The following is a 15,793-nucleotide window of genomic DNA, read 5'->3' as shown; positions in this document are numbered from 1 at the left end:
TTTTTTTTTTTTTTTTTTTGTATTTTTAGTAGAGATGGGGTTTCACCATGTTGACCAGGCTGTTCTTGAATTCTTGGCCTCAAGCGATCTGCCCATCTCGGCCTCCCAAAGTGCTGGGATTACAGACATGAGCCGCTGCACCTGACCCTGGATAGATTTTTAATGCATTGAAAGTTTACCTTAGAAAGAACCACGAAAATCTTTTAAATTTTCCTATAAAACCCTGTAACTCTTCTTCCATAAAATTTATTTTGCGCTTAATTTATGCTGAAAATAGAGGTTTGCAAAAAAGAATTAAAAACTAATCTTGTGTCTTAGGTCAAAAAAAATTCTCATAAAACTCCAGCAAAATGTTTAATTACACAATTTATCACAATTCAGTAGTAACAATTACACATTTGGGGGACACATTTCAGTATGGGCTTTGTCAACATACTCCTGCAAGCATGCTGTGGGTTGGTTAGGGCAGTAGGCAATGATTCTCAACTCGCGGCCGGAGCCGTCATTAGTGGGTAGCGGAACCACAGCAATGGGTGTGAACTTTTCTGGGGGGAGTGTAAAGGAACTAGAGCAGGATGGAATAGGAAAGTAACAGCATCCTTTGTATGACGCAAGATACAGTTTTCTAATGCCTTTGATGTACATGTATTCTGCGCCATGATGTCAAATGTGTTTCTTACTGTGGGACAAAGTAAACAAACATTGAGGGAGGCTGAGGCATAAGAATCATTTGAACCTGGGAGGCAGAGGTTGCAGTGAGCCAAGATCACATCACTGCACTCCCGCCTGGGCAACAGAGTGAGACAATGCAAAAAAAAAAAAAAAAAAAAAAAAGGCCAGGCATGGTGGCTCACGTCTGTAATCCCAGCACTTTGGGAGGCCAAGGCAGGTGGATCACAAGGTCAGGAGATCAAGACCACCCTGGCCAACGTGGTGAAATCCCATCTCTACTAAAAATACAAAAAATTTAGCTGGGTGTGGTGGTACGCGCTTGTAGTCCTAGCTACTCGGAGGCTGAGGCGGCAGAATCACTTGAATCTGGGAGGCGGAGGTTGCTGTGAGCTGAAATCACGCTACTGCACTCCAGCCTGGCAATAGAGCAAGACTCCATCTCAAAAAAAATAAAGAAAAACACTGAGGTAGAATTTTGGAAACCCAGGGAGGCCATAAAAAAGAGGGAAAAGAAAAAGCAGAACCTAGGTTTCTCAACTCGATGTCATGTGCTTTTCTGACTCTGCAGGAGCCAAGAAGTGTCTTCCTAGGATGGTGACAGGGAGGTCATTCCCCCAGCACTGAGGGTCTGAGTAGAGTAAGCTCTGCAAGGTACACAGTGGGGCGGGAGGTTACCTTGCCCATAACCTTGCTGCTTACTCCAGTGAGAAAAGCGAAGCAATCAGAAGAGCGTGCTCACCTGCTCCCCTCACCGCATCTGCCCACCTATCTAAACCTGCCAGGTACTCTGCCTGCTCTCTCCCGATGGTCCGCCCTATGATCTCCGTAGCGCGGAGCCCCTGTGTGCACTACATCCCATTCCCTTTGGCTAGTGCAGTACTTTAAAAGTATGTCCACGAATTCCTTCTAAAGTTGCCAAATTTAACAAATAAAAATACAGGTCATACCTTAAATTTGAGTTTCAGGTAAAGTCATTATTGAGGACAAGAATCCCCTATGCAATATTTGGAATACACCTATACTAGTAAAGCCTTTGTTTATCTTTATTTGGATGTCTGACCACCCTACTTTGACACTGTACTTAATGACTCCCTTGTAACAAATCAAAGTAAGGGATGACATGCAACTTCTAATATTGGGTCTTAAAAGACACTACGGTCGGTTCCCATCATACTCTCTTGCCTCTTGGATGGCTTGCTCTGGGGGAAGTCAGCCATCATGCTGTGAGGACATTCATGCAGCCCTGCAGAGGGGTCACGTGGTGAGGAACAGTGGCTGCCTGGCCAAAGCCATGTGTGGGAGTTTGCAAGGGAGCTCTTCTAGCCCCAGGCAAGCCTTCAGATGACTGTAAGCCTTGGCCAACATTGCCTGTACCCTCGAATACATCGCCTGTACCTTGGCAGAATCACCCTGCTAAGTTACTCGGGGATTTCTGATCCACTGAAACTGTGGGATAACTTTCTTTTAAATCTCTAAGTAGTGGGTAGTTCGTTATGCAGCGACAGAGAACGACCACACGTCACTTCCCGACGTCATTCCAGGAGCTGCCCTCTGTCCGGCATCATCACTTTCTGTCTTTCCTGATCATTCCCAGGGGCACACAGACAGGCTATAATTTCTACCCTCTTAAAGAAAGTTCTCTCTTGACCTCAAATGTCCTATTTTCTGTTCCTCTATATTGAAAAATTCCTCCCGCTGTTGTCCGTTATCACGATTTCTGATTGCTTTTCCCATTCCCTTCTGAACGACTCCAATGAGGCTTTCCAGCATCCCAGCCCCTCTGAAACAGCTGTAGCCAAAAATTTAGTACCTCTCTTGTATTAAGGCCAGAGTTCAATCTTCAGGCCTCATCAGACTTGACCCAAGTATTCATTTAATAAATATTTCTAAGTAGCTACTATGTGTCAGGCATTTTTCTAGATGCTGGATATAGAGCAAACACATCCAAACCCACATCCTTACCCTGACCAGCCTGCTGTGGAAGGAGTGGGGCTGGGGGGAGGGACCAAGAAGAAACAAGTAAACCACCATGAATATTCGTGAATGAAACGATATGACGTCTGGGATCAAATATTTCAAAATAATGGGACAATGGTAGGAGTGAAGAGGAAACAGGATTAGCTACTGCTGACTACTGAGGCTGGCGCTGGGTGCATGGAAGCACATTAAACTCTTCTCTACTTTGGTACATGTTTGACATCCATGAGTCTTTTTGAAAAGCACGTTGCGTATCATCTCATGAGTAGCCCAGGAGCTGGGGTGTGGCGATCTAAATAGGAGGTCATGACCTGTCGGGGTGGGTGAGAGGGTGACAGGAGACAGCTGGCGAAAAGCATTCTATGCAGGGAGAATCACAGCTGCAAAGGCCTTGGCTTAAGACAACGCCTGGAGTGTTCTAGAAACAACAGGGAGGCCAGAATTCGGAGGACAAGCGGGCGGAGGGGAGAGCACTGGACAGGCCGTAACAAAAATAACAAAATATGTTATATAGTATTTGTTTCTGCTTTTCTGACAAATGATGGCTACAAAAGCAGCTAAAACTCGCCGGGCGTGGTGGCTCATGCCTGTAATCCCAGCAATTTGGGAGGCCGAGGCAGGCTGGTCACCAGAGGTCAAGAGTTGGAGACCAGTCTGGCCAACAGGGCGAAACCTCCTCTCTACTAAAAATACAAAAATTAGCCGATTGTGGTGGTGGGTACCTGTAGTCCCAGCTACTCAGGAGGCTGAGGCAGGAGAATCCCTTGAACCTGGGAGGCGGAGGTTGCAGTGAGCCAGCCTCAGGAAGGAGGAGATTGTGCCACTGCACTCCAGCCTGGGCGACAGAGTGAGACTCTGTTTCAAAAAACAGAAACAAACAAACAAAAAACAACACCTCCCCACCAGTGTGCAATATGCCTATCTCACAAACAAGCACGTGTCCCCTTGAATGTAACTTGTTTTTGAAAAAATATTTTTAAAAGGTTATTTCTTTAGATTTTTAGGGTGAACCATACATAGGCAGATAGTTAAATTATGGATCAGCCATGTAATAAAATACTCTATACAAAAGAGTGAGGTAGGTGGCCCTATATATTAGTATGTGCAGACTTGGGAAAATATCACTCACATATTGTTAGTTATAAAACATCAAGTTCAGGAATAACATATATAGCGTGATCCCATTTGCATTATTAAAACAGATGTGTCTACCATTGTCCACAGAACAGAAAAATCTCTGAAAAAACATAATCTTATACTGTTATGCCTTATCTATGGAAATGGTTAGGAACCATGAAACATGTTCCTTTGATAAAGCAATTCTTCTCCAATGGAACTTTCTATTCAACGATAACAAACACAGAGAAAGACCCGTGAGTCGTGAGTAGCCCAGGAGTGGTCAAAGTGTGCCCATGGGAAAAGCCACTGCCGGGTGAGGGAACAGGACCAACCAGGATCTCCCATCGCATCCCTCCCAGCCACATTCTCCTCTCTCCAAAGCCACTGCTCCCCTAACTGCTGAGCACAACTTGGAAAAAACCAACTTGGGCCTTAGATCCAGGTGTCGGAGCCTGAGGGGATCTGCAGCAGGGAAGGGGAGAAATGGCAGCCTGGGACCTCTCAGCTTGGTCCTGATGTAAAAGCCATGTCCTCAGAGCCCCATCTGTGAGGAAACGCTTCTCGCACTGGCGCATGAACACCCCCAGGTGCGCGTGCCTGAGACAGACCCAGGGGAAATGGCCATTTCCTAGGGCTAGTGAGTAGCATATCACACACACGGAAAAATTATGGAGTACAGTATAAAATGTGCATAAAACTTGAAAACAAGGGGCTGGGTGCGGTGGCTCACGCCTGTAATCCCAGCACTTTGGGAGGCTGAGGTGAGGTAGGTGGATGACAAGGTCAAGAGATGGAGACCATCTTGGCCAACATGGTGAAACTCTGTCACTACTAAAAATACAAAACTTAGCTGGGTGTGGTGGCGCACGCCGTAGTCCCAGCTACTCGGGAGACTGAGGCAGGAGAATTGCTTGAACCTGGGAGGGGGAGGTTGCCGTGAGCCGAGATAGCGCCCCTGCACTCCAGCCTGGCACCTGGCAACAGAGCGAGGCTGTCTCAAAAACAAAAACAAAAAACTTGAAAATAGGAAACTTTGAAGGCCCGTATGATTAGAGCAATCAGCCCTGAAGAGGCAGGCCTGTGGTAAGGGCTGAATAGGTGGGAAACCCAGGGCAATGAGATGGGCAGGCGGGGCCTGGGAGGAGTACTCACAAAGCTGCAGTCAGCGGACTCTCCTCTACGTCCCTCTGCCTGCCCTTCAGCATCTCTCCAGCACAAAAGTGGAGGGCACCTCCCCTGCTCTTGAAACCCTCAATATTAAAGGAGCTTTGTCAAGTCCTCATGAGCTTTGCACAGTGCCAGATGCTGTACCTCATGTAAGTGCCTCATTTTACCCTAATAAAAACTAAGTATTAGACTGATCTACAGGAGGAAATTAGATTCAAAGAGATTAAGGGAACAGTCAAAAGACAGAAATAGGCAACAGACCCGGGATTCAACCCTGCGCCAGGGTGGTTCCAAGCCCGAGCTCTCTCTACTACACTGCCAGCCTCCCGGGTGTGATCCCGGCTCTCCTCCGCCGCTCTGATGGCCTGACCTCCCGCTGTGCTGAGAGCGCTGGGTGAATGGAGCACCACCGCCTGTGGAATCTGGTCCTGCAGAATACCGGCTCCCCACAGAACCAGGAGGCCCTTCAAGAAGGAAGGAAAAGAGGGGCCTGGAAAAGCCAGGAGTAGACATGACAGAGCCCAACCTCAGGAAGCAGGCCAAGGACAAAAGCACCCAACCCCTGGGGACATTCTAGCCAGCAAAATGTCCCTCTCTAAACTTCTAAAGCGCCCCATCCCTGAAGGAAGCAGCGTGGGAACAGAGAAGATAAGGCAATGAGAAGCCGAAGTCCCTTCCTTTGGGAAAAGGTGGGCACTGATGGAGGGTTTCGGAGGGAAGAAGCTGAGGAAGGGCCGTGCCGGTCCAGGGGCTGGAACAGCCGGAGAACTCCCTGGTACCGCAGCACAAATGGGGCTGGCTGCACCAGGAACATGCAGACATTCCCCCCCTCCACACACCTTTTTTCTGGAAACAGAGCTCATGTCTTGGACCACAGAAGTGGACACATGGCCAAGCTGCTCCCTGCCTTGGGGAACAAGCCAATCTGCAGAAAAGCAGAAGCAGCACAGACAGCAGAGGCAGGGGAAGGGAAACACATCGGGAAAAGAGAGCAGGGGAGACCTGAAGAGAGAAGGAGCAACAAGATAGGAAGAGGAGTGTGGGCAGTGGGGAAAGGACAGACAGAAGCACGAGCCAGCTGACTAAATGTGGGGGCCTGGATCTAGGTGTTCCTGCGGCCGGTTCCACATCCCAAGCATGGTTATGCAAATTAACGCAACTGCCTCTTGGCTTATGACATTTGAAGTTAGGCTGTACCATTTACAGTTTAAAGAGTTACTATTTCAGTTGTACATAAAGAACCTTAAAATCTACAAAGGTGGGGCCGGGCACGGTGGCTCACGCCTGTAATCCCAGCACTTTGGGAGGCTGTGGCAGGCAGATTACGGGGTCAGGAGATCCAGGCCATCCTGGCGAACACAGTGAAACTCCGTTTCTACTAAAATTTTAAAAAGTTACCTGGGCATGGTGGCACGTGTCTGTAATCCCAGCTACTCAGGAAGCTGAGGCAGGAGAATCACTTGAACCAGGGAGGCGGAGGTTACAGTGAGCCGAGAATCTCGCCACTGCACTCCAGTCTGGGCGACACAGACTTCGTCCCAAAAAGAAAAAAAAAAATTCTACAAAGGTACCTCCAAAATCATATCAATGCCGGAAAAATTAAGGAAACCAAAGTTGGTTCTCTTTTTTCTTTTTGAGACCTGGGTCTTGCTCTGTCGCCCAGGCTGGAGTGTGGTGGTATGATCACAGCTCACTGCAGCCTCAACTTCTCAGGCTCAGCTACCTCAGCCTCCCCAGGAGCTGGGACTATCAGTGCACACCACCGTTTGTCTAATTAAAAGAAAATTTTCTTGGAGTCTTTGTCAAAGAAGCTATTCAAATGAAAGTATTTATTTTTATAAATGTTTCTTCCAGTAAGTTTATGTCTGACTATACTTAAGGAACAGGAAAAAAACAACAACCCTATAATTAAACTTGTTCCAAAATTAACCAGCAGCCTCCATCGCGTGTTTCCCATTATTACAGGCTGGGTATCCCTTATCTGAAATGCTTGGGACCAGAAGTCTTTCAGACTTTGGATTTTTTTGTGTGTTTTGGAATATCTGTATTATATTTATTGGTCGAGCATCCCATATCTGAAAATCCAAAACCTGAAATGCTCTAATGAGCATTTTCCTCCAATGTCAGTCAGTGCTTGAGATGGTCTGGCTTTGTGTCTCCACACAAATCTCATATCAAATTGTCATCTTTGGTGCTGGAGGAGGGGCCTGGTGGGAGATGAGGGGATCATGGGGACGGACTCCCCCTTGCTGTTCTGTGACAGTGAGTTCTCATGGGATCCTCTGTTTGAAAGGTGGGGCACTTCCTCCTTTGCCCTCTTCCTCCGGCTCTAGCCACGTAGGATATGCCTGCTTCCGCCTCACCTTCCACCATGACAGTAAGCTCCTGGGGCCTCCACAGCCCTGCCTCCTGTACAGCCTGCAGAACTGTGAGTCAATTACATCTCTTTTCATTACTAGTAAATTACCCAGCTTCAGGCAGTTCTTTATAGCCGTGCAAGAACAGACAAATACAGTACTCAAACAGTTTTAGATTTTTGGCTTTGGGATGCTCTTAACCTGTACCATTAGATGATACTCTCTTGGTATAAATTATTTAAAAACAAATCCCAAACTAATAAACAAGCCAGACAAACCTATCAACATACAGTTATAAACACAAACACAGGGAATACAGAGACACCAGGTAAAACAGGGACGGTATTTCTGGGTGGTTTAATCATGAATGGCAGTAGGCAGTGTAAGAAAAAAAGAAAAAAAAGTTCCTAGAGCATCATCAATCTTGGTTTTTAGCACAGGATAAACCTTTCATTTCATGGTGTACATTTCACATTAAAAAAACAAAACCCTGGTTTACATGATTAAAACGACGGGGAAAATGACAACGTTCATAGAAGGCAATGACTTACAAGCGCACCCTTGAGGCTACGCAGCGGCCAGTCAGCGAGGCCCAGCTTCAAAGTCTAATCCACAAGGCACAGATTTTCAATCTTTACTTCTGTGTATGGGAATTTCCTTACAAAGGTAAGGAACTTTAATGGAACTTTAAAAAGGTGTGTTCCCTTGTCTGTGTTTAACGATGATCAGTTTGGGGAAGCTGTACCCCTCCCTAATCACAGGCAGGATCACTTCCAAAATCAGTGAAATGACCGTCCTCTTCTGTGTCTTGACTTCAGGTGTCCGGCTGAACGACGGAGTCTTTTCCTTTCTTGTCGATGCAGTTTCTCAGCCTCCTGTTGCTTCTTCTGCTGTTCAGACTAAAAGAGAAAATTAAATGAGTTGAAGGAAACAGAGGAAACCCTGTACCTCTTTTCTGGTAACCATCAGGATGCCAACAGTACTACCACCTGCTCTCAGACCTGCTCTCGGGAGAAACGCTGCCCACGGGCTCCAGGGTAGGTGGTGGGGCGGCCGGGACTCTGCTCTGGCAAATGCTGCCCTGGCAGAAACAGCAGGACCAGGGCCAACTTTCCCCATCAATGCAAAAGCAGAAATTCTGAACCCTAAACAAGAGAAAGACCCTGATAGACCAGTCTGGCTACAAAGCAGGAGACTGGTTTTTCAACCAACACACTCACAAGACCACTGGGATGTTTTAAAAGGGCCTACAGAAGAGCCACCTTAAGAAGATGATATCGCTTACAGAGTGTCCACTTTCCTTTTAGGGGTCTTTGTTTACAAACTAGAGCTATTAGTTTATTCTCACTGTTATTAAAAACAAAAGAAAAAATACTTAAATGTACTAAAAGTACATTATTATCCACACTCAAGCATTCATTCACTAGAACTTGTTCCAAAGAATTTTTAGCTGTTTCCCAAAACTCCATCTCTCCTTAAAAGCAGCAAACTGCTCTCATGAATCACTGAAAAAAGCTCAGCAGACGATGCACAAGTTCGCAGCCGCAGTGAGCACGCGGACTCTGGGCTGCCTGCTGGAAAGGTGCTCATGTGTGTCCTCGACGCTCATTCTCACACGGGAGCTAGAGCTCCTCCCTAACCCATCCCTGGCACCAAACAGTTTAACTCCTTTCAGCAGAAATTCTTAGAAGAGTATCAAGGCAGAATCCACAATAAAGGTAAGAGTTATACGGTTTTAAAAACACACTTGATGGTTTTGAAAATACAAACTCCTGAATGTAAAGGTCAGAAACAACATTCTTAGCGGTGGAACTGCACAGATGGTAAACTGAGAAAGCGCTGTCGGGGCCTCAGTTGACAGAGCGGAAAAGCACTTCTATGGACACCGAGGGAACCTGCTTCATGGGGATCTGCATTTTCTATATATCTAAACACAGGCACCTGTATGTCATCCTTGAGGAGAAAGACTCCACATTCACCTCTTGTGGATATTACCCAATCTTCTTAAATTAACAAGTTGGAAGTGAGAGAATAGTGGGGAAGGAAAGGATTTGTAATGTCAAAAAAAAAGAAAATATTTTTTTCTGATTCTAGGAAGCTCTTAAACTGGGTTTCTGAATAATTCTTTAAGTCCCTTCTCTGACTATTACCATGTTTCAACTGTCTTTTCAAAGTACATCCTGGCCTGTGTATTCTTCCGAAGTGCGTCCCAAACTCCTCCCCTGTGGTCTGTCTCGGAGGCTCCCGCGTGAGCCCAAGCTGCTGTCCTTCCTAACCACGGCCGCCACGGAGCTGCCTTCCTTGTGGTCTCTGCTTCCTCTCAAATACCCTTTGAGGCAACTCTCCATGCAACAGCCAGAAGGATTTTTAAAAAATAGAAATACTATGTCAGTTCAGTCCTGTGCTTGCTCACACTGCAAAGCTGGGCGCCTTGCCAGACATTCTCACAGCCCTCTGCTCTCCTTTGAAGCACCTGCCACAGTTCTAATGATCTAATTAGAGGTACATAATTTTTACCCGCTCTCTCTCTCTCCTAATAGACTGGGAACTGTGGTGGCAAGAGCCATGTCTGTCCCCAGCATGTAGCACCAGGCAGACATCAATACACGTGTATTAATGAAAAACTCAGAACTCCTTCTAACACTCCCCAGCTGAGCAAGTGATGACATCATCAGGAGCCCTGCCAAGTGAACCAACACCAGTTATTTAACGTTTCACTTCTTCTCAAAAGCAAGCTAGTAAAAACAAACAAAAAACCAATATTTCACTTCTTCATATTAATCAGGATTTATTAAAAAAGGGTTTCTTCACATGATTTTGGAAAATGATGTGCTAAATACAGATGAACAAGGTGCGTGGAGCTTCTAAGTTAAGGCACCTCATGAGTCTTCATCATGGACATCAATTCCAAGGTTTTCCCTTATCTGTCTGATGGCAAAAGTCACCTTCCAGGATTGCTATTTACATCTCCTGGAACACATTTTGAGAAGCTCTGCCAGACTTTCTCCACCAAGGTAGGAGCTCCGAGAGGAGCTTGTAAGCAGTGGCTATTGTTCCTGCAGAAAAAGGACTATGACTAGCCTCTGTCCCAAGGCTGCATGCGGAAGACCCTGCTGCCATGTGATGGATCCAGGAGGATCCATGGGCGCGTGAGTGCTTGTCCCAGGTCTCCTGCCTCCTCTTCCTACTTCCCCACAGCCTCCAGCACGCCTATCACAGAGGGAGGAGAAGGACAGGTGGAAACAGGCACACCTGTATCAGCAATAGCCTCAGCCTTGAAGAGAAACTGTACTAAATAGCATCTAAAAATTAGATTTGGGTGCTAGTTACTGACTTGCTGACCGAAACCAAAAAAATTAGATTTGGGACTGAATCCCAGTTTTGCCACTATACAATTTAAGACAACATTAAAGCACAGATTTTTCCTCTTGAATTTTACTGACGTTTTAGAAGGTAAATACACAACCATGGGAAAAACTCAAGATTCTACCTGAGCATATCAAACTTGCAGTATAAAAAGAGAACTGTATGAACAACTGCCTGAATACGTACAATTTACTGGAAACTTAAGTAAAACTGAGATTAATAACTAAAATGTTGTTAGTCAAGTGAGGAAACACGTATATCAAACATTGACACATTCCTCAAAACGGTTTCAGAGCCTCTGCTTGATTCAGTTATGAAGCCATTTTAAGCAATTGTTAATATTATTTTTATAAACAAAAATATAATTTCAGAGCCATCTTATTTTCAAGTTACCACAAATTTTAGATCGATCTTCAACTCAGTACCTTCCAATTTAGAAAACAGTGGGGAAAGGCTTGTATTTTCATTTACTACAAAGTAGGTGCCCATGGACCCCACGGAGGGGCGTCTGCAGCAGCTGAGTGGCTGCACAGCAGATCTGGGGTCCTTGTAGGCTGCGCTGCTCCCACCCACTTGACATCACCTGAATTTCAGAGGGAATCAAGGAATGCTTCTGGGTATAAAGAAAACTGATACGAAATTAGGAACAGGCACTGTGGGGTCCCTCTCAGTGGGTATTTGGCTTACATAAGTGATACATGTAAGAGGGTAAATTTGCTCTCAGCAGGCAGAATTAACTGAAAAGCTTTTTGCACTTAGAATAATGAAGTGTTTTTATCACTTGGCAAGCCTCCTGGATGCAGGCTGGGAGAATTTGAGGGAAATCAGAGATGAATGGGTACAGGATGTCATAAGGTGTTTCTCCAGAGCTGATACACAAATGGCCAATGAGCAGGTGATAAGATGCTCAACATCACTAGTCATCAGGGAACTGCAAACCAAACAGCACCACTCACTGCCCTCTAGCGTGGCTGTAATAAAGACGACAGACAGCGACAGGTGTGGGTGTGGATGCGGAAAACCTGCAACCCTTACACACTGCTGGTGAGAATGTGAAATGGTGCAGCCGCTTTGGGAAACAGCCTAATAGATTCCTCAGAAAGTTAAATAGCTACACCATGTGACCCAGCAATTCCACTCCTAGGTATAGACCCAAGATACATAAAAACCCATGTTCATGCGAACATTTACACATTAATTTTCACAGCTGATTATTAATAGCTTCCCCCAAAAGAACACAAAACACAACCCAAGTGTCCCTTAAAACATGAATGAATAGCAAAATGTGGTATATACATACAATGATATATTCATCAGCCATAAAAAGAAATGCAATTCTGATTCCAGCTACACCACTGGATGAATAAACCTTGAAAACATTATGCTCCGTGAAAGAAGCCAGTTACAGAAGACTTCATATTGAATGATTCCATTTGTATGAAATGTCCAGAAAGGGCAAAGCTATAGAGATAGGACATAGATTAGTGGTGGCCAGGGGCTGGGGGATGAAAACATGGGAGGAAATGCTAAAGGGTATAGGGCTTCTTTCTGGGGTGATGAAAACGTTCTAGAATTGGTTAGCGTGATGGTTGCCCAACTCAGTGAATACACTAAGAACCATTGAACTGTACACTTTAAAAGAATGCATATGGTCTGTGAATTATATCTCAATTTTAAAAAAGAATCTCCCTACTACTGTACAGGAAAAAAAAAAGGGATGAAATCTTTGTCATTCTTTTCTATTTGGTGACTATATTAAAGAGGACTGAGTATGAATGAGAAAAAGATTTGAGAAATAAACTGTATCCAGTTAACAGTAAATACTTAAGCAGCTTATTCCTCCTACAATGTGTGACGGGCATTATTACCACTGGTTAAAAAAAGGGGTCTTAGAAATCAGCTGAGAATAGGATGAGCACTGGCAGAGTGGTCTGTCTTCTAAAACGACAGGATCTGGGCAAGTTGGGCACAACCATCATGGGGCATCAGAACTCGCCAATTCCTCGTCTTCTTCAAAGTCCACAACACACGAGGTAGCCCTACATCCTTAAATGGTCAGGATGGGGCTTTTGCTTTTACAAAGCCGAGCCTCAAGCCACATAGCAATCCAGAAACCAAGACAGCTGGTTAAACTCCAATAGAGCTACTCCAGGGCTACTAAGTCCTGCCTCCTTTGGGACACCAGTGACACTCCGCGCTTTGCTGCAGTCAGACATTTGGCCTGCCAGGGCCTCTGGTTGCAGGGAACATACTAGAACAGGGAACAGAGCTTCCTCAATAGGGGAAAAGCAGGAGACGGCTGCTCTGGGGACACACACAGAAAACACTATTGAAAGCCTATTGTGAATTTAAAAATAACAATAAAAGACAACTCACTCTCTTTAACGTGAATGTCAACTGTTTGCTGCCAACAGTGGTGTCGGATACACTCAACGTCCCATTTTTTGCTTCAATCTTCAAACGATCCTCAAGGGTTTTGCTAAGGGGAATTTAAAAGAACACCAAATTAGTCAGAATTATGTTTTAATATCATCTGAAACAAGTTTTGATTAGAATTGATCACAAAAGAAAATGTTTACACATGTGGTAAACAGAAAATATCCTTCATTTAGCACAATAAACTGAAAGAATTAGGTGCACTCAAAGAGTCATCATTCATATTCAAGAGATAGACTGGAAAACAATGGCTGGCAAAAACCCATCCACTAATTTAATATTTTAAGTGGCAGTACCAAACACTTCAATGGCTGCTACTTACCTTACTAAAATAAATCATATTTCTGAAGACCAAATGCAAAGAGCAATCTACTTTATAAGCACCTAATTGATTATAATGGTCAGTGGCATTTATGATCTAATGATATATTTAAACAATGCGCAAATTAGGTATGTGAGTATTTTAGCCACTCATCCACCTTTGACAAAGGAACAAACACAAATTAAGTCCTCCAGGTCAAGCCACAGAGAAGAGCCATGATAATTCTGGTTTCTCCTTCACTCAGTCTTAGCTCAGCAGCCTGCAAGCCATCATTCCACAGCATGAACAGCTTGAAACATGAATCTGTCTGATTACGCTGAGAGAAAACAGAAGCAATTACACTTTGGGTAAATTCTACCGGATTCAGCTCTGTCCACTGCTCTCTCTCCAGGTATCTTTCCTTTCAGTTTCTTACTTGACTTACTCTTTCTGACACACTTTATTCCAATTTAAATCTCATTTCTTGATCACGTGTTCCAAATTCTTCCAGGCTCTCTTTATTTATCTATGTCTCTGTTATAGTCTGCTGTACCCTGCATATTTCCCTGTCATCTGTATAATTAACACAACCCCTCCTCTGCTTTCCAATAAAGAATATGAATATTGTACCAGTTATATGAAACTTCACTGCATGTTATAATAATGTTTTATTATAAACTAGAACACTGGCCCTTTTGGTTAACCCGGTTTAGAGGGAAATACACTGAATTAAGCCTAATGATATATATTTTAGTAAGTTTAAACAGTTAATTTTTTCTAGAAATGGCTAAAGCAATAGATTCCTATCCCCTGAGAAGATTAAGAGAGATGAGAGGGAAGACAAAAGAATATGGTTCTCTGCTACTCTGCTCCCTCCTCAAAAATAGTACACTCTGTCTCCTGCCCTCCCTGCCCCAGACCAAATTCAATGCAGTCCTTTAAAGTGAGTGCTAAGAAACTTGACTGGGGGGAAAAAAAAAAAAAGGCTGACCTGTTTGAAAGGGTCTTCTTTTCCCTGAAATATGATCTTTGTAACTAATTACTGAGGAGAACACAGCTCCTAAATGATCTATAAGACAAACTGATGCTCCTTTGAAATACTGAAGCTAATGTTTGATGTATACACCATGAGAAATTTATCTCTAGTTTACAACTCGTAGTAATGTACTAAACATACCTTCTTTATATAATTTGAGACATAAAGTGGTTAGCATAAAAGTGAAACTCTTTTCTAAGCAATAATGTTATTAAGAAGCACTTTTAAAGTACTTTTCATCTTCAAAGTTCTTTATAGACTAACTAATTAATCCTTTCAACATCCCTGAGACAGAAGTATTTATCCTTTACAGATGGCAAAAAAGGGAGGTAAGATGTGAAATGACTTGCCCCAGGCCAGGTAAGGATTTAGTTCTAAGCCCAGGCTTCCAATTTCAGAATTGCTGGCTTCCAGGCCTGTGTCAGACCATACTTGATTTACACAGTTTGGTTCAGGAAACTTGTCCATTAAGTATTCTCAATGACAAGCTTCCACATGACAAACTGAATGAAATTAAGATTTAGGTTAGCTTTTCTTCTTCTAACAATTCAAAAGCGAAGTGTAAACGGACTCTAGCATGCACGTGAACTGTGTGAGCCTCAGCACATTCCTCAACCTGTTCAGTTCATTCTCTTCTTTCTTTTCATAGCTACAAACTCTGAGGTTTAAAAGGTAACGGCCACTGTGCCTGCGGAGTGGCCATTCTTTTATTCCTTTACTTTCTTAATAAACTTGCTTTCACTTAAAAAAAAAAAAAAGGTAACAAGAATTCCGAATAACTATGGAACCACTGAGACAAGAGGGTATACATAAAACAGTAATTTAGGAAGCAAGAGACTTTTCCAGTAAATTGTGGGAAATTATCGCTCTGTTAAGAATGACCTTACTTTCTCCGTGAAAGGGCATAGGCATTCTGGGTTTTCTCTCAATGTACTTTCAATGTGCACTTGTAAAAACTTGTTCTGTCTAGGCTACTTGGAAAGACAAGCTGGGTTTTAGAATGAGCCATGGCAGAAGATCAGACACAGACAGGGCTGTGTGTGGAGATTTCTACATTAAAGAAGTTCCACTTCCCTCCCTTTGAAAGTCAGTTTACTGAAAGCGTTTGCTAACCAACAGTTCCACAGCCTGCTTCTTGAGCGTGACTTTGGTCAGAGACCTAAGAAGTAGACACTGCTCCAGGAACACCTGAAAACTCCTTATCGAACGGAAAAACGAAAGGCAGAAAAGCAGGCTGCAGGTGCTTCTCGGCATGTTTCCTCCAGGACACTGGCAGGTGCAGAGGAGGACGGCAGAACCAGCCTTCCCTCCCCTCCTCCTCCCTACTCTTTTCTCCGCCTAGGCTTTACTTTAGGTCTGTCG

At 44.2% G+C, this 15,793-nt stretch overlaps 1 protein-coding gene across 2 annotated transcripts in view; it reads right to left on the bottom strand.

Annotated features, from left to right (window-relative positions):
• Positions 1 to 6,749: 6,749 nt before the first annotated feature.
• The window catches only part of NOL10 (nucleolar protein 10), a 113,683-nt gene continuing 104,639 nt past the window's right edge, over positions 6,750 to 15,793 (bottom strand). For both annotated transcript variants that reach the window (XM_032294135.1, XM_032294136.1), the window contains 2 exons: positions 13,035 to 13,137; positions 6,750 to 8,191 (listed from right to left, as the gene is read on the bottom strand). In XM_032294135.1, the coding sequence (XP_032150026.1) occupies positions 8,072 to 8,191; positions 13,035 to 13,137 (223 nt within the window). In that variant the 3' untranslated portion in view covers positions 6,750 to 8,071. The remainder of the gene's footprint in view (positions 8,192 to 13,034; positions 13,138 to 15,793) is intronic.

This window comes from Sapajus apella, unplaced genomic scaffold (assembly GCF_009761245.1).
Source record: "Sapajus apella isolate SASKATOON/1434 unplaced genomic scaffold, GSC_monkey_1.0 scaffold31, whole genome shotgun sequence".
Lineage (NCBI taxonomy): Eukaryota > Metazoa > Chordata > Mammalia > Primates > Cebidae > Sapajus > Sapajus apella.
Note: the sequence above shows the minus strand (reverse complement) of the source record. Positions and strands in the feature narration are given on the sequence as shown.